The sequence below is a fragment of the Dermacentor albipictus genome, unplaced genomic scaffold (assembly GCF_038994185.2).
Source record: "Dermacentor albipictus isolate Rhodes 1998 colony unplaced genomic scaffold, USDA_Dalb.pri_finalv2 scaffold_13, whole genome shotgun sequence".
NCBI lineage: Eukaryota > Metazoa > Arthropoda > Arachnida > Ixodida > Ixodidae > Dermacentor > Dermacentor albipictus.
The window spans coordinates 4512686-4532005 of NW_027225567.1; the positions used below are offsets into that span (position 1 = coordinate 4512686).

Below are 19320 nucleotides of genomic sequence, written 5' to 3' on the forward strand. Positions count from 1 at the left end.
GGGACCATTTCACGCAGAACACTCACAAGTGATAATGTGTTTTCTCTCAAAGTTGCTATGCAGTGCGTTTGTAAACACATTACCTATTGTATGCACACCATACGTAACATTTCTGTGTGCTAGCCTAACTGTAGACTTAGAAACAAACAATGAAGTGCATATGTACCCGCTTCCACATGCCGTACTACAAGGGCTATTATATTGCTCATTACACCCGATAGGTGAAGGGGTAATGTATTCCTGATCACACCCTTACACCCCATGGGTCGAAGGGTAATATGTTGTTCAAAACACCCTCAAGGGATAGGGTGTTATTGGAATATAGAATAACCATCATAAGGGTGTAATTCCCTATAAAACCCAGCCTTTTCAAGGGTGCTAGGGGGTTAGTTATAGACACCGAAAAAAACCCTTAGGGGTGTAAATTATTTTACAGTGTACTACAGTTTACGAAGCGTAAGTTTGGATTGCTTCGGCTCGATTTCAGTCGCAAGGTAGGCGCGTAGATAATCTTATAAATATTTTGCCTAGTGTGGACAGACATCGTTTTTATATATAACCTGCTTTTAATAAAAATAGTTTAATCTACTTTACTTCATATGTTTGATTTCATAATTAAAAGAATGATAACGCAGCAATGATCACACACTGATGGCACTGCGAGCGCATGCGACCTCAGTGCGGCTTGCGTTTGGGGCAACGCCTCCTTTATTAACTATGCCTGTCAAAACAGCCCATCCTGCTCAATCGCACCCTTTCCTGTCACTCTTCTTCATAGGCCAGCGCTTGCCGCTCGTGGCGCTGCCGGCTGACACTAGTTAGTGTTCCTGTACTAACACTAATGTCCCGTCCATCTCGGCCGTGCGCAGGCTTGCGGGACTCGTTCGCACTAGGTAAGCAAAGCAATCATTTGTTCGCTGCTGTCGACGTGCGTAGGAAGATGCCTTGAAGTTTGATTTGCTTCTGTTTTGTGTACGGACAGTGTTCAGCATGAGGCACTGCTGTGTGCCTATGTGCACATCAAGTGCAAGAAAGAAGGACGCCGGAGTATTATTCCACAAGATTCCTGCCGACCTCGAGATGCGCCAACGAAGGCTAAAGGTGATCTCGCAAAGGAACTGGGAGCCGAATACAACATCTAATTACTTCGTCGTTTGCAGTAAGCACTTCGTTGCCTCGGACTTCCAGGAGAATACCAAAATCCAACAACTGAACACGGGAGTGGTGCCCAGCGTGTTCACGTGCTACCCCTCGTATATGAAGCCTGCACTTGCCAAGGTAGGCAGTGATGCAAGTAGTCGAAAGCGCGCTGTGCAGCTCGGCTGCTGCCAGGAGAAAGCTAGAAAAAAACGGAAAGCAATAACTGCTACTACCTTCTACGAGAATGGAGAACCTGGCTGCCCTGGCATCGCGACGTCAATAGTTGCGCGACCAGCCTTCGCGCCAACTAACAGGCCAGCATGCTCGAACACATCTCTTACTTTGAGTGGCACAGTATGCGCTGTACCAACGGCGGTGCATACCGAAGCGTTAACTTACAGAACAGCGGCGTTTGCGAAGGGAACATTTGCAACTCAGACGGAAAGGGCCGCAAGTTCAAGCAGTTTCGTATATCGCCGAAAACAGCCAAAGAAAAAGCCCTTCAGTTACAGATCGTCAGGTTGCAACAGACAGTTGCAAAGAACTTTGCAAACTGAAGGAGGAGTGCAATGTGCGTGCCTTTGTGGGCGTTGTAGCCGCTTCGCTCCAAACTAAGGCAACGGCTGTATTCATTGTGGACCAAGTAATCAATTACGGTAGGAAGAGACCAACGTGGTCGGAAACTACCGTGAGGTAGTGCGGGATCCTGAGGAATCTCTCGAGCAAAGCCTATGAGTATGTGCGTACTGAATATCTTCGCCGTTTATCATGTAGAAACACTTTGCAAAAGTATATTGGACCGGCAACTGAGGAAATTGGCTTCAGCCCTCTTGTTCGCTGCAGGCTCAAAACAGCTTCAGAGCCTAACGACATCACAGTCGAAAGTGTGCAGTTTGGTAGTAGACGAAATTCACATCAAGCAAAAACTTGTATATAATAATCAAAGCGATGTTTTATGCGAAGCATATTACGAGAGCTCAACCCAGCTCCTCAGGCACGGCGGTGTCGCCTTCAATGACCTTTGACCCCATGCCATACCACGTGACACCATGACGTCACGACAGAGGAGAAACGGGGCTCCAACTCGCGGCGTCGCTCGCGGCGTCGCTCAACTCTCGCAAGATGGGCTGGGTGGGAATCGAACCAGGGTCTCCAGAGTGTGAGACGGAGACGCTACCACTGAGCCACGAGTACGATGCTTCAAAGCGGTACAAAAGCGCCTCTAGTGAATGCGGTGTTGCCTTAGAAACGAGCTGTTTCTAAGGCTCAGGCGTGCGTCGCTTGCTCAGGCGCACATTTCGTTGCCGCGCCGAACGCTGCGTTGCTCGACGCTCACCGCGTCCAATGCGGGGCGCGTAGTCGCTGCGCCGTAGCCCATTGTCTTACACCCCTTGGCGGGTCGACGGGAACGCTATCGCGTTCCACTCTTGAAGGCGAAGCAGAGTAACGCATGAGTTGTTTCTTCGTCTAGCCGAACCAAATATAGCCAAGCAACAGCGGTTCTCCAGGCTAAACAGTGGTTCAACAACTAAAATAAAGGCTAGTATGCTTCGCATCCTGGGCTCAACCTTAGCTAAGCCACAGCCATTTTTTGTAGGTGACGTCAATAGGAGCATTGAGCTGGAGTATCTGATACCAAGTGACAGCGACTAGCTAGCAAATTTATTGCTTTGTATTTGCTTTGTGCCCTGTCGACAAGCCTTAAGATAACTGAGGGGTACTTTTTTACTAAGGCCTGCACAGGAGCCGAGCTCGCACAGACCATTTTTCACGTTGTCCAGAAGACAGAGGAACTCGGTTTTGAAATAGTTTGTCTTATCCCTGATAACCACAAGACAAACGTCACTGCCATGGACATATTAAGCAAGAGAACGGCTAAAATATCCACATCCAGTGGATCCTTCAAGACTCCTTTTTCTTGCGTTTTACCAATCCCACATTATTAAGAATGTCAGAGGACAATTTCTTGCAAAGGACATAGGTGGTAAGAAGCAAATTTCGTCAGTCCCTTTGAAAGAACTGTACACAATGCACTGACGCTCAACTGTGAAGCTAATAAGATATTTAACACGGAAACACCTCTATAGATCAAATATTGAGAAGATGAGTGTGAGACACGCAGTGCAAATCTTCTCTCCGCCAGTTACTGCTGCACTCCAGTATCTGAAAGACCAGGCTGGCCACACCTGTGACTTGGAGTTTAGGTCAGTGGGCCCAACTGCGGAATTTATGTCGCTGATGCACAAATGGTTTGCGCTGATGGATGTCAGCAACACAGAGCAGCACATCCACAGGAATGCCCCTGACAGCCGGCATTTCATCTTGACTACATGAGGTTGCAGTGGCTACAGACCTATTTCTTTGACTATACCAAAAGGCTGAAAAAGGACAGCCGCCCTGACAATTTCTTTACCAGTGAGACATATCGAGCACTGGTCCTGACGACAACATCGAATGTAGCATGCATTCAGTTTCTTCTGAAGGAAAAGAAATTCATATTTGTTTTGACTCTAAAGTTCTCAAGTGATCCTATTGAGGCACTGTTCGGTTCCTTCGAAGGACAGCAGGTTGCAATGGTGCAATGCACGTGAAGACTGTACTCTGCGGACTTGAGAAGATGTTAAAGACTGGTATTGTGTCTGCATCAGTTCGAAGCAATGTGAACAGCTCAATTTAATTCCGTACTGATGCTGCAGTTTCCAATGGAGACACTCAGAAACGCAGCTGTACAAGCAAGCATTTTTTTCCCATCAGCAGCAAAGAACTGATTGCGGGACCTGTGCACTACACCATGGCTCCCCAACCCCGAAGTGGCTAGTATTGCCCTGAATGGTGGATATCTAGCCAGAGGCTTGTCAGGAAGGCTGAGCTGCGAGAGTTGTATTCAACTAGTGGAAAACCAAAGGGCAATGCCCCTGTTGATGGGCTGTTTGCGTACCAAGACCGTGATGGACTGAAGTATCCAACCAAAGAGTTGGTGTCCGTCTTGATAGGTCTCAAGCGGTTTGTCGACATAATGTTGTTTCAAAGGAAGTCCATTTCCAAACCGTTCGAAACCAGTGTGGAACATGTTGTTGATGTGCTTGTGGACATCCCCGTCTTGATGTGCAAGAACGAGGAGCCTGGCCACAGGAAGATGTTCCTTGAATGAACTCGTGTGCCGCAAGTTCATCAAACCACTGCTGTCTAACCATGCGAAAATTTGGGTCGTGGGAACTAAAGTATTTGAAAAAGCAAGGTAAATCACAAAATCGAGGGCAAGTACAGTTTCTGGCTATTACGCTTTACGTTTTTGCCTATCTGAATGAGTGACAATCGATGTATTTGGATAGTGGCTAGTCGACAGCGAAATACCTGAACGAACAAACGAAACTGCTCGTCACTAACGCGGCGGCGGTGTGACGCAATCGTATCGCTTGTATCACATTAAATATTTACCGATATAAGTACCTGAGCTGTGTTTCGTTAACGTACTCGACGAACTAAATGAATGATAGTGCAATATGCAACTCGACAACCAACGTGAGCAGCGCAAGTCGGGCGCGGCACGTATGTTACAGCAACGTTCTGAGCGGCGGCATAGGTGGATGGATCGATGAATGGATGGATGTTATGAGCGTCCCCTTCGGAACGGGGTGGTGGGTTGTGCCACCAAGCTCTTGCTATTTTACTGCCTAATCTCCTATCTAGGTTAATAAAAAGAACTAAATGCATAGTGGCAGCTAGCAGCACCGCGATGAGAGCGGCACGTGAGCCGAGGTGTCCGCGGCGGTCCCATTGCATGGTGCCGGAACTGACAGTCATAGTTTAATAAACGAGGCGTTGGTTTGGGGCCGCTAACATATAACGTGTTTCTGCGTGCATACCCAAACGCAAATGCACCCAAGCGCTAGGGGCCCCAACGCCTTGTGTCCCCTAAACTAATACTCTCGAATGTGGGGCTTTTGCTCCTTGAATATATGACTCTGCCTGGGCACTACGGAGAAGTTTGTTAGCGCATGTTGTATGCGTTTGTCCCTAAGCGTGCCGGCATTGTGCAGTGGGGTCGAGTTTCTTTACGCTCGCACGCTGGCGTCGGGCATGGTGAAATAGGTGAAACAGCGGGCACTAACACCCCATTTGGCGATCGCTGTGTCGGACAGACTGTCTCGAACCTGCAGCGCAAGGGCTAAGTCAGTCGTGCCAGACCATAGCTTTCTCGCGCCTTACGGCGATGTACCTTGAAAATAACATCACAGATGTTTCCGTGGAAGTAGCAGGGACCGCAGTAGAATTTGGGCCGCCTATACTGAATATCTAGACGGCAGACTGCCTTAATTATCAACATCGGCTGAACGCGAGTGGCTGAAAGAACGCCAGTGACGGTGGACGCCCCTGCAACCACAAGGAGAATACGTTGCGCTACCTGAACGCGTGATGGAAAGCCACGCGCTTCCTCCGCACTCTCCGCTGTTGCGTGTGCGAGATTGAGTGACTGAACAGCAATCACCGGCTCACCCTCGCACGCTTTCATTCGTTCATACAACATACAACGCGCGGCGACGATTATATTGCCCATTGAATTTATAAGGAACCTCGCACCGACGCCGAAGCCTACAGCAGATATGCGCCTGGAGTGCCCGTATGATTGCTATCGCAATAAAGAAACTGCGGCCGATACATGAGTATATGCGGTACTTGAATTCGTTCACGCATTGGCAACAGAACAAAAAGAAGTCGGGAGAATTGCATTGTACTCATATTTTGGACTAGCACAATCTAATGCTTTGCTTGCAAGGACTTCGAACATTTGCTTCTTGTTGTCTTCTAATAGGTGCTTCAAATTTATTTTTTAATTTAAATCATTCATTCATTAACTATTCCTAGGGATTAGTAAACGGAATGCACAAGTTAGTTTTACTCAACGCAACCAGTTTAGCAAGACCTGCCATACCGCATGGTAAAGCTTGATGCTCGTGCATGGGAAATCACTGACTAAATTCAACAGATCGCCGTCCTTACGTCACAGTGTTTATGGTGGTGAGAAGCCCGATGAGAACGCGACTTGCTATTCGCTATGCGATAACGTTGCGTACGAGTCTCCGTTTGGGTTTGCCGTTGTGGATAACGAATAAATGCAGGGGAGAGGCTCCACTTGCAGAACCGGTGGCTGCTTCCTCGGCCGAGCTACTCTAGTGTTCGTGGTGTTGTGATTATAACGAGCATGCCACAACGGCATGCGGCAACTCATCACGGGCGCACTCTTTTACGATACGATTCGTCTGCATAATAAAATAATTCGTCTGACTCGCCCATGGAGAATGCTCACATAACATCATTTATGACCACGCGATGGTCGCCTGGAATTCTATTGGTTCGCAGCCAGCGGTCACTTGCTGTTTCTTCAACAGAATCGAGGAAAAAAAATCGACATTAAATGATGCAATCAGAACCAATTTTGAATTTCAAAGAAATGCACATGTTCTCTTATCGGCTCTGGCATTCTACAGTATCCATTACTTGGCTTCATCACAGATGTAAGTGACTTCGAAGCATCGCGAGAGGTACGAATGTTACAGTTTTCAATGACTGCTCTCTGAAGAGCGGCTTTCTAATCATGATACTTAGCTTATTTGTCACTATCTCAGATGCTTTATGTGCTATGGAGCCTAAAACTCACTTGCATTGACACATTAATCATGCAGGCCTATTGGTCAGCGGAACGATCATCGACGACATCGAAGAAGTGTTCAACAAATTGAAAAAAAATATTACTGAAAACATTCCCGGCACCAAAGTAGTACCTACTTCTCTCGGGGACCTGTTCCGGAAATTCGGTATCAAGGCTAACGTTTCACGTGAGTTTATTTTCCTTAAACAGTTGCTACGTTTCAACTGGAGCTAAGCTTAGTCGAACTTGGGCGCCTAGAACAGGTGTAAAAAAAACAAACTAAAAATTCTAAAAGGAAGCTCCATCAAAGCATATTTCTCAGGTTATTTCGAAGCGTGCGCGGCCAGCACCTACGTACTTTTACCTCAAGCATTTGTGACACCTATGCTCCTCTCACAAACTTGATTGCAATATCTACAAACAATTCTCCACATAATATGTCTGTTCATGAACGATGCCTTACGCTCAAAATACACTCACACATGGATGCGCTTACATGTTAACGTGAAATTCACGTCACAAAGACGTACTCACCCTTCGAGTTCAAAATAATCATGTCTAGCCGATAGGAAATTGCTTGCGAAAGTACCAATATTTCAGAAGAATTAAGTACATGTAATACTGAGATGTGTACGAATCGGCTCAATTAATGTCGTACACTAACAAATTAATATACCCTAAAGATAACAAAGGTCCAATACTGGCACAGCATAATACCACAGAACTTGGACAATCTATGCGAGCCAAGACTGGGCAGAATTTCTGCTGGGCATTTATAATAATATGCAGGGCCTTCCAACTTAAACCATCAATAATTTTAGCAGTAAGGTTATGCTAGCTACACAAATGGTGCTTGTACAGGTGGTTTATGCGGTTTCGTGGACACAATGTTTCTGGACACGTAAGGTCAAATTACTTACGGCTATTTTTTTAATTAACGTTACTTTTTCAAAATAATCGCCTGAAGTTATTTAATATAGCCAGTGACTGGTTCACAATGCAGCGGCGAACACTGTATAAGGAACGCCTACATATGCGCCAGTAAATTTCCTTCTTCTAGACTTGCTTTTCCCATTATACGAGCATTATATCTCGTATTCATGTCCTCCAACCGTCACTTTGTTGAAGCGTTTCCTGATAGTGAAACTACTTATTAATTTAATTGCTGTGCAACCACACCAAAGAACCGCAAGCGATAAATACTTCCCGTCTGTTCACGTTTGAATCGCACAGCATATCACAGTCAACCATCATAGCCCAAACATTCCAAAAAACTTTTTCTTCTGCTTTGTTGCATAGCAAACTTTGCGGAAATCCAAATAGCAGTATTTATAACCGTATACTTTGTATAGTGCTCCTTAAAACTAAAAGTCGTATGCACGCTTCCAAATGTCCACTCAAAGTACATTCATTAACTAAAGCTGCTATTTGTGTTAATTGGTAGACATACTTCCCTTCTTGGGCTATACTTGCAGCTGTCATTTTTCTTTTGTGGGTGTGTTTTGCCTACTGTGGGCCATAAAAGAAAGCGCGCTGCTGGGTAAAGAAATAAAACAAAACAGCAACTTATCTTTTTTTTTTTTTTCGTCCCCATTGACCCCACCTCTCCGACCAGAAGGTTGCCCTTTCGAAGATGACCTGTGCATTGTGGAGTGCTACAACAACAACAGTAAGCCTCTGCGAGGACACTGTGGAGGATTCCTCTGGACAAAGTGTGTCTGTGAGGAAGAGTATAGAAAATAAATCTCAAAAACTTTTCGGTCACTGCCCTTTTCGATTAGTGCAAAATATTGCCTACAGAAGCCCAATAGATTTTATGCACTGAAGCTCCGCCGCAACGCGGCACTGCGGTGCCTCGGCGCCGATCGCCATATTCGTGGTTGTTCTCTGGCAGACGACTACATGCTCTGCCCAGCATCGCCATGCAAATGTATCTTGTGGCGTGTGGTTCCGGTAATTAAAGAAAACTGGTAATAAATGTGTCACTGAATGTGCTGTGTGAACGTGCTATATAGCGAGCTTGGTTGTGTATGGTATGGTATGAAGAACTTTATGGGGTCCTGAAGGTCAACCCTAGGTTGACGCGGGCCGTTCCCACCTTGGGACTGTCAGGCCGAGCCCTTAAGCCACATCGCAGGCCTTCTGCACTGCCCGCAATTGGTCAGAGAGTGATTCACTGTGCAGCATTTGCCGCCACCATTCTTGTTCCTTGTCACAGTCTATGAAGACCGCGGGGCACTTCCAAAGCATGCGATCAAGAGTAATGTTGCCATTGCACTTATTACAAAGTTATAAGTCGGGAACTTTGGAACGACTATAGATAATGCGGAAGAAAAGTATACGATTCATTCAAAACCTATCTAGTCGGGATCATACATCCCCATACTTTGCCGGGAACCGGATACTTCATATAAAAATGTTATATAAACAGCGTTTGTTGGAATTGATATTTCTCGAATTAAAAGCAAATCGTGAGCTATTTTTTCATACATATACAAATAGGGAGACACCATATTATTTCAGAAATAAATACTTTGTAAAGATTAAAACGACAACTAGATACGGTATGCAATTATTAAAATGGCAAATTCCGAACCTTCTGAATTGTTATCCATCCTTTTTAGATACAATGGAGAGTTCTCCCTCTTTGCTTGCCTTCAGTGAACTAACTAAAATGCATTTCCTCCAGTAGTTGTAATCTTCTTGTACATTCGCTTTGTTCTCTTCAATCCAATTGTAGTCCATTGGTGTTAATAGTTATGTGTCTTGTTGATGATGAATGTGTTGACGTCTACTTCTGACATTCTTCCTTATCTTGCTTTATCGTGTTTGATACACAGTACGTGCATTTTTTATTTGTATGTGTTTGATATTTTGCAGTGTGTCTTAAAGCATGTTGCGCTCATGTTATGTGCTGCGCGTGCTGTCTGGTGTCAAAGGCCTAGTCAGGTGGCTTTTAGTACCGCCTTTTGCCTTGGCACCAAGACAAACAGCTATTGAGCATTGTTTTGTCAACAAACAAACAAACAAACAATTGGTTTGAGTTTCCCTCTCCGGATAGATTCTGTTAATAAAATCTGGACTTGGGTATGTCCTTATCTGTAGCAAACGTATCGTGACTGCTTGGGCTCTGCAAAGCTTACCGTGTGGCAATGGGTATTCCCTTCTGCTTAAGTAATAGTGCTTCGTTATTTCGTTAAATATTAATATTCGATCCCTGCGTTCCCCGGGTGAAGTGTAAGTTGCTCAGTCTTGAAGAGCACGGCTAGAAAGTCCTCGTGCTGCTTCATTTGCCACCTCATTGAGGTTTCTCCGAGTTCCGTCCACAACACCCAGATGTGCAGGAAACCAGCGGATTTCGATCCTCTCACTGATGACCTTCTCTAGTAACCTTGTTGCTATCCGTGTCACATATCCGTTAGTAAAGTTGTGTATGGCTATTCTAGAGTCGCTCTAACTATGACTCCACCAATTAGCCCGGATGGCTAAGGCGATTGCTACTTCTTCTGCTACTGCTGGGTCCTTGGTATAGACGGGGATGGCATCTCGTATGTTACCTTGAGTGTCTACAACGAAGGTACACGCATCCTTATCTTTAACCCAGGTAGCGTCCACGAACACCACCTGCTGCTTATGGTGATCTATGTCTTGAAGGAGTGCCTTGGCCCTTGCCTTCCGTCTCTCGAGGTTGTGTGTCGGGTGCATGTTCCTAGGGAACGAGGTCGTCTTAATTGTTTCTCGTAGTCCCGCTTGCAATTCTGTTAATAATTCTCGTTTGTTCGTGTGGTTGTTGGTGTAGGTGTGAGCTTCGCTTAATTATGTCAGTCGATCTCCGTGGAGTATGTGCTTGCGTGTTAGGACGAATTCGCAGTGCATGTTGTGGTTCACGCGCTTGTTCTAAGAGGACAATAAACAAGCACAACGATGTCAGCACTCGAGGACGGGCTTCTAAAACTTCCCTACGTAGCCGAATGTGCGAGCAAGCATCCGCGATTCCGGCTGGGCGGGTACTGTGCGCTTACAATGAACACCATCGGGTGGGTAAGATGCAGGCGTTATGCTGACGTTATATACGCGTATAGCTAGTGGCTCATCAGCGGATCATATGTTGTGGCATTACAGAGTAGTAAGCAGGACAGGTAAGATGCCTTGGTACACTGGCGTTATATAACATGTGGCTTATCAAAAGATCTCCTGTCATGAGACCACAGTGTAGTGCAGGTGAAATGCCACAGTGGAGCTAAGATCCCATATTATGCTGATGCATTATAGTTAGGGGCTTATCAGCAGATCACTTGTTGTGGCGTTACTTATTAGTAAGTAGGACTAGTAAAATGCCTTAGTTGGTACACTGGCGTTGTATAGCTAGTGGCTTATCTGCAGTTCGCCTGTCGTGGCACCGCAGAATAGTGCAGGTAAGATGCTGTATTACGTTGACGCATTGTAGCTAGTGGATAATCAGCAGATCATATGTTGTGGCATTGTAGAGTACCAAGTAGGACAGGTAACATGCCTTTGTACATTAGCGGTTTATAGCTGGAGGCTTTTCAGCACATCCTCTGTCTTGGCACCACAGAGTAGCGCAGGTAAGATGTCGCAGGACAGGTAAAATGCCTTGGTACCCTGCCATTATATATATATATATATATATATATATATATATATATATATATATATATATATATATATATATATATATATATATATATATATGTATATATATATATACACAGCTTGTGGCTTATCAGCTGATCCTATGTCGCGGTACCGCAGAGTAGCGCAGGTAAGATGTTGTATTACGCTGATCTATTGTAGCTAGTGGCTAATCAGCAGATCACCTGTTGTGACATTACAGAGTAGTACGTAGGACTTGTAAGAGGCCTTGGCACACTGGCGTTATATAGCTAGTGTATTATCAGCATATCACCTGTTAAGGCACCGCAGAGTAGTAAGACAGGTAGGATGCCCTATTACGCCGACGTATTATCATCATCAGCCTGGCTACGCTCACTGCAGGGCAAAGGCTTCTCCCATACTTCTCCAACTACCCGGGTCATGTGCTAATTGTGGCCATATTGTCCCTGCAAACTTCTTAATGTCATCCACCCACCTAACTTTCTGTCGTCCCCTGCTATGATTCCCTTACGTTAGAATTCAGTCCGTAATCCTTAATGACCATCGGTGGTCTTACCTCCTCATTACGTGTCCTGCCCATGCCCATTTCTTTTTCTTGATTTTAACTAAGGTGTCATTAACTCGCGTTTGTTTCCTCACCCAAGCTGCTCTTTTCTTATCCCTTAACGTTGCACCCATCATTCTTCTTTCCATAGTTTGTTGCGTCATCCTCAATTTAAGTGCACCCCTTTTGTAAGCCTCCAGGTTTCTGCCCCGTAGGGAAGTACTGGTAAGAAACAGCTGTTATACACTTTTCTATTGAGGGATAATGGCAACCAGCTGCTCATGATCTGTGAATGCCTGCCAAACACACCTCAGCCCATTCTAATTCTTCTTATTATTTCAGTCTCATCATCCGGATCCGCGGTTACTACCTGCCCTAAGTAGATGTATTCCCTTACCACTTCCAGTGCCTCGCTACATATCGTAAACTGCTTTTATCGTCCGAAACTGTTGAACATTAGTTTAGTTTTCTGCAGCTTATTTTTAGACCCAGCCTTCTGCTTTGCCTCTCCAGGTCAGTGAGCATGCATTGCATTTGGTCCCCTGAGTTACGAAGCAAGGCAAAATCATCAACGAATCGCAAGTTACTCAGCTATTCTCCATCAATTCTTATCAACAATTCTTCCAAATCCGGGTGTCTGAATACCTCCTGTAAACACGCTGCGAATAGCATTGCAAAGATCGTATCTACCTGCCTGACACCCTTCTTCGTTGGGATTTTGCTGCTTTCTTTATGGAGGACTACGGTGGCTGTGGAGCCACTATAGATATTATTCAGTATATTTACATACGGCTCGTCCACACCCTGATTCCGTGATGCCTGCATGACTGCTGAGGGTTCGACTGAATCAAACGCTTACTCGTAATCAATGAAAGCTATATATAAGGGTTGGTTATACCCCGCACATTTCTCTATCACCTGATTGATAGTGTGAATATGGTCTATTGTTGAGCAGCCTTTACGAAATCCTGCCTAGTCCTTTGGTTGACAGAAGTCTAAGGTGTTCTTGATTCTATTTGCGATTACCTTAGTAAATACTTTGTAAGCAACGGACAGGAAGCTGATCGGTCTATAATTTTTCAAGACTTTGGCGCCCCCTATGGATTATGGATTAAGATTATTTTGGCGTTCTTCCAAGATTTCGGTACGCTCGAAGTCATGGGGCAATGCGTAAACAGAGTGGCCAGTTTTTCAAGAACAATCTGCCCACCATCCTTCAACAAATCTGCTGTTACCTGATCCTCCCCAGCGGCCTTCCCCCTTTGCATAGTTCCCAAGGCTTTCTTTACTTCTTCCGGCGTTACTTGCGGGACGTCAAATTCCTGTAGACTATTCTCTCTTCCACTAGCTTCGTGGGTGCGAATGGTACTGTATAAATCTCTATCGAACTCCTCATCCACTTGAACTATTTCATCCATATTAGTAATGATATTGCCGACTTTAACTCTTAACGCATAAATCTGATTCCTGTGCATTCCTAGTTTCTTCTTCGCTGGTTTTTGGCTTCCTCCGTTCCTAAGAGCATGTTCAATTCTATCTATGTGATACTTCCTTATTATACTTCTGACGCATTATAAATAGGGGCTAATCAGCATATTACCTGTTGTGGCACCTCACAATCTTAGGCAAAGTTACACCCTTTGGGGTGTATCTCTGCCACACAACAATTATCGTCATCTGCCTTGCTTGCGTTTCCTTTCTTGAAAACACTGCGCTCGCTGCTTTTCTGTCGGGAATGCTATGTCATGCTGATAACGCGCATGCCGTTCGTTACTGCAAAGTACCGGGTTCGCCGCGTTAAAGAAAGGAAATGCGAACAAGACAGATTACAATAGTTGTTGTGTGGCAGAAGTGTGTAATTTTGCTTAAGATGGAAGACTATAGGAAGTAGGACAGGTAAGGTGTGCTGTTATGCTAACGCAGGCGAGCGCTGTCGCATATCATCTTATGTATCCTGGTACACAGAATTGGGGGGGGGGGGAAGGGAGCACGACGTGCCCGGTTTACCCTCTCTCCCTGGCTACACCGTCGTCGTGATGCCATCGGCAGCATTCTAGCAACCTTATGTTGTCATCACTCCAGCGTCGTCATCGCATGATCGTCATGCCATCGTCCTTGCATCGTTATCATTCCGTCGTCGTCATGTCGTTTTCATCTAAACATCGTCGTGCAGTCGTCGCCATGCCACTGTGGTCGCTCAATCGTCTTCATTTTGCTGCAGTGATTCCTGTGTAGTCATGTCATTCTTGTCATGCCATCGTTGCCTTTTCTTTGTTGTCGTTGCCTCGTCGTCAAACAGCCATCATGGTGCCATCGTGTGTCGCTTCGTCGTCGTTGTGCCTGGCATGTGCATGGCCGAGAGTGTGTCCAATTGCGTCGGGTGGTCTCTGCATACATATGATCACTAAGCAGAAACTGCGTTTTTCCCAAACACCAATAAAAGATTTCCTTAAACCTACTCGAACAGTGCGTAGGATACGAAAGTGTTTTATTACTAGCTCGCACAGTCAAACTTATCGCAGTATAATGTGTTCTGAGTACTTGTGTAACACAGACTTTGGTAACGGATCTCGCATCGCCACGTATGGGAGTAATCGCAATATTGGACGCGTTATATAATGAAATTTGTACTGCTAACGTAACCGTACAAAGCTCTAAGTAGACAAATCAGCTGTAATCAACGAAGTTAAGAAAGACGCAGTGGCAGCCCATTTCCAAGAAAAATTAGTCTTGTGCTTGTTCCCACCATGAGAGCCGCGGCCGGCCGTCGTCACGTGATCCTGTGCCTAGAACGTCACGTTGACGGCAGCACCAGCCTGTGTGGTGATGAAGTTCTAATAAAATCATACGAACACCCTGGCGGCTCCTATAGAACTCACAAATCCTTTGTACCTACGTGTTCGCAGACCTCAATAATATTTGTGCCCATGGGTGCAGTTCCTTGTAATACGAATGGCCATGGCTGTACACTGGCGGGTTTCTTGCATGAGAACGAGGGTAGAGCCGGAGGGTAGAGGACAAGCCGCTTCTCATACTTTCGCGCGAGAGCTATGAAACCGAGTTGTGAGGCGGGTTGGTCGCGGAACGTCAACTAGCTCTTCGAGGCACACAACTTGTCACACGAGAGCTTTGCGACATTCGAAAGGCTCATCAAGCCACTCATCTTTTTCGGGGGGGGGGGGGGGGGGGAGGGGCGGAGCGGCTTCTCGATGTGATACTGACGTGGGGGGATTCTTTCCTTGTCGTTTTAAGGTGATACTGTTATCAAAAGACTCCCACCATATTATAAATACAGCTAATATTTGTTAAGAGTCATCGCATTCGTTTGCTCTAATCGGTTTTCCCACTCATTAAGTATTCTGAGAATTAAAACCTTACAGATGACCACGCTTCAGATAACTGCACAATTTACTTCGCTAAGTCTTTTAATCGCGAAGTTTGGTTCTCGACGTATTACAGGGAAAACAAACCCCATGCAGTTGTGAGAATGAGTGAGCACTCATCTTGGTGTCTTTCTAGGTGCGATTGTAAACAGGTAATTGGGCTCGATAGAGTGGGAAATTATCACATAATAGACACAAAGTGCTGCAGTTGTGAATATTATTTTATTTTTCATAATAAATTAAGTAAATGTAATTAGATTCAAATAATCCTCATTCTACATTTACTTTAAATGATAATAATTACGCGAAATGTTACTAGTACATAGGAGAATATCACTCTAAACCTGAAGACAAAAGAAAGCATGGCAACATCGCTACCGCTTGTAGAATTATACAGTGACAAAATAACAATAATCATATCATGCCCATTGAACGATGACTAGTGCATTCAACAAAACCATCGTAACGTTTTTAGTCAGAAACGTTGCAAAAGCATGATCAGTTCAGTCTGAAATTCTAGGTACAGCATGTAGCAGCGACATACTTAAAGAACATTCATCCCTCTTTAGTACTTACTATGAACTCTACAAAATCAGCATGATTGTATCCAAAAGCAAAAGCCCTATCGAAACTCGGCAACATAACTAAAATAGTGATAATACATCTCACTAATTGCAGCTCGGGGAACGAAACGTACGTGTAATCATACCTACGCGACCCCGCTCTGCAGCAGCAATTCGATAGGTATTCTTAATTTGATCGGAATTTAAACAGTACACGAAGGGTCACGATAACTATGCAAGTCATCGTTCACGCAGCCGAAAAGATATATTCATAGACTTCCTCAAAACTGGCAATCAGAGAGGGCATGCGAAAATACTTGAACGACGAAACTTCATTGCAAATAAAAAATTAAGATTTCAGTTCATGTACCAGACTCTGCAGAAACAATATTGAAACAAAATTACAGACTAGAGAAGTAGAATGTAAGCTTGGTAGGTTTAGATAGTTCATATTAAAAAGTGAATCTGAAGCGGCGAATAACAAGCTAGCGTTACACCACACATTCCCACCTCCATCGTCCACCATTTCCCATGGCGAAGTGATTGGTAACTTTTTCACAGTCAACTGGATGTCTTTGTGCGTATATCGCAACAGCACTCGAAGGGATTTCCGTTGCTTTTTCGTTTTCGGGCTTCCACTTTTCCTGCCATAGCCACAGTTCGGCTTCATTAGCAGTTGCAGTTACGAAGGTATGTCATCTAATAAGTTGTTGTTGCATCAACACATGACTGACCCCTTGCTCTTATTCTTGTTTCCTAGTGAAATGGCGCAACTCACTCTGGAGAATCGGCCATGAATGGGACGGTGAAGAAACTGTTTTAAATTTAAAAATAAATAAATTAAGGTGAAATGAATTAAGTATCTTGCAAATCAGATTTATTATACCGACTGTTACAGATATGAATAACCAATTATCTAAGTACTACATAAAAAGAATTTTGTGAGCATAATAAGTATTAGGAATTCTAGAATGCATTTTTCTTGTCTCACGAAGAAAGATGCATAGGGCTTCATAAACGTTACTGCGGCTGTAATCTAGTACGGTGGCCGCAAAGGAAAGGATTACGGGAAGAGTCAACTTCAAGCCAAGCTTTTAGGAGCGTTCTTCTAAAAATATTTTCCGTTGAATAATGAAACGGCGGAATGTCAAAAAGAAGTGTCACGGAGATTCACTCTCACTGCATTAAGGGCACAAAGGCAATATAGCATAACCAGACCATGGTGACGTAAAAGTTCAGTGGGGGGACTCAGCACTGTAGTCTCGTAATTGTTACTGTTGGAGCACCATTTGTTGTTCCAAGGAAAATTGAGATGCGGGAAATCAGATGTTTACAACGATGATTGCCAAGTTATTTGCAGAAGTATAATTTCTGAATCGCGCCGCAGTGGTGAAAGCTGACGTAGGTAAAATGGGGATTATAGGAACATCGTGGGATACTACTGTGAGTGCCTTTGCATATTGGTTTAAGGCTCGCCAACTGTGGCCTGGCACCCACACTAAATGAACCAGATGTAAGTGTCCTGAGAGAAAAGAATAGAAAGTTTCTAATGAATCTGACAATTTGGACGTGGTTTGTGAAGAACAGACCGGCAATCAGTTACGATTAGGGCTGATAACAGAGATGATGGTAATTTGCGTAAAGCTAAGACAATTGCCAATAATTGCGCCTGAAAGATAGGCGTGAAGTTAGGTAGCCGAATGGGAAAAGACCAATTTAGATGTGGTGATACAATGTCCACGCCTGCCTTTTCTTCACAAACGAACAATCAGCTCCTATACCGGTCTTTGTATCCAGGTGTGCAAGGTGGTCTTCAAAATTCTATTCAGCTATTTATAGGGAAATGTTTAGCATTCTTTGGAAAAATATAATCAAGTTCAATTTTTGCGACTGGAACAGAGAAATTTACTAAGACCACTTCGCATAGGTGAACATTCAACGGGTCCAATGGTTTTTCTACGAAGACAACTTGAGGACAACATGAGCGATGCAGTTAAAAAATGAGCCAGATTCATTAATGAAAACACAGTGTGATCTCATCTGTGGTGATGCAAATTATTTTGGAAAGTCTGTACTGTCAGTATATTGAACCGCATGAGGAGAGAAGGCAAGCATGCTTCTTGATATATTATATCATTAGCAACAAATTTAGGAAGCCCAAGTCATAAACGAAATGCCTCTTGTTCTAATAGAACCAGAGGCTGAATTTTATATGAAGGTCCACCCGAAAGGAAAATGCAGCCGAACTGTATTATTAGGCGAACATACATGCAATAAATCATAATGAGAGCATGCCGACGCAACCCTGGTCGATTGCTGCTAAGTCTCCACAGCCTTCCTATCGCGTGTGCTCCCTTTGAGTTAACATGCTGTATATGCGGGCTCAAATTAAGCTTTCCGGTGTGCACTACACCCAAATATTTAAATGAATTCTCCTGTGGGATATTTTCTTGTCAATGAATAATAGAAATTTGCACAGGAGCGCATTGAGAGAAAATTGAGAGGGCGCTTTTTAATATTAGGACAGAGATTATTTCCATCAAGCCACTATTCTAGGCGGCTCATATTTAACCGCAGAGTTTGGTACAAAACATGTAAATCTGCCAATGCAGCAAAAAACGCTGTCGTCGGCGTATACGTACACATGCACATCCTGTTGCAAAGCTACAGTACTCAGTAAAACATTGAATAGCAATGGTGAGAGTACTGATCCTTATGGGATTATGGGATGGAGTATTGAGGAAGAGGAAGACGACGCTGTTCGATCTGTTGTCACCTCAGCTCTTATAGAGTGTCGTAGGTTCAACGTGCATAGGAAACGACTTCTAGAAGGTCCTTTCCGCCAACTTGGATTAGCCATTACGCCACCTATCATTCTGTCTCTGGGGGCGTCGGCACTAGGACACTGTAATGGGAACGTATGTGATGCCATATATAATTTTATAGTGGAAACAAGAAGACTTCCATGCTAATTTTACTGTTTTATTTTCCACAACAAGAACACAAAAATATTAACTTCTAATTTTAAGAGACTCTAGCATGAAAATTATTATTAACGATTAGAATTCATTGAATATCTCATTTTCAGTAAAAAAATTCAATTTAGGTATTTATTCTTTTTCAACCCACTGCCGCCCGATTCATCGCCTATCCCCCGTAGTGGGTTGTGCTATAACTACAGGCACCAAACCAAACCAAACCAAATCAGCTCTGTAATTTTTAATAGGTTTTACTATTCATTAAGTGAGTTATTTATATCCTTGGAAGACGGCCGCATGTTTAAGGCGGTACTGTCCCTATGGGAGGGGTATGGCTGCTCCGGCACCGGCATCTTTAAAGGGACAGAATTGGCCTGGACTTGACAGAACCTGCACTTCTTTCGTTCGGGGCGTCCACTTTGGGTTT

The 19320-nt window shown here is 44.3% G+C and overlaps 1 protein-coding gene and 1 long non-coding RNA gene across 14 annotated transcripts in view; both read left to right on the forward strand.

Moving 5' to 3' along the window:
• The window catches only part of LOC135912971 (uncharacterized), a 51146-nt gene that overhangs the window by 24201 nt on the left and 7625 nt on the right, over nucleotides 1–19320 (forward strand). For 11 of the 13 annotated variants that reach the window (XR_011509446.1, XR_010567843.1, XR_011509445.1 and 8 more), the window contains 2 exons: nucleotides 6825–6977; nucleotides 8409–8554. Coding sequence is in view for 1 of the 13 variants with exons in the window: in XM_070528555.1 (XP_070384656.1) it covers nucleotides 6825–6977; nucleotides 8406–8459 (207 nt within the window). In the remaining 12 variants the exon portion in view is untranslated. Of the gene's footprint in view, nucleotides 1–6824; nucleotides 6978–8405; nucleotides 8555–19320 lie in introns of those variants that run through there. The other 2 variants (XR_010567844.1, XM_070528555.1) reach the window with 2 other exon arrangements.
• LOC135912992 (uncharacterized) lies at nucleotides 839–1279 on the forward strand. Its single transcript, XR_010567866.2, has 3 exons — nucleotides 839–893; nucleotides 983–1101; nucleotides 1161–1279. It is a non-coding gene; the product is annotated as an uncharacterized lncRNA (long non-coding RNA).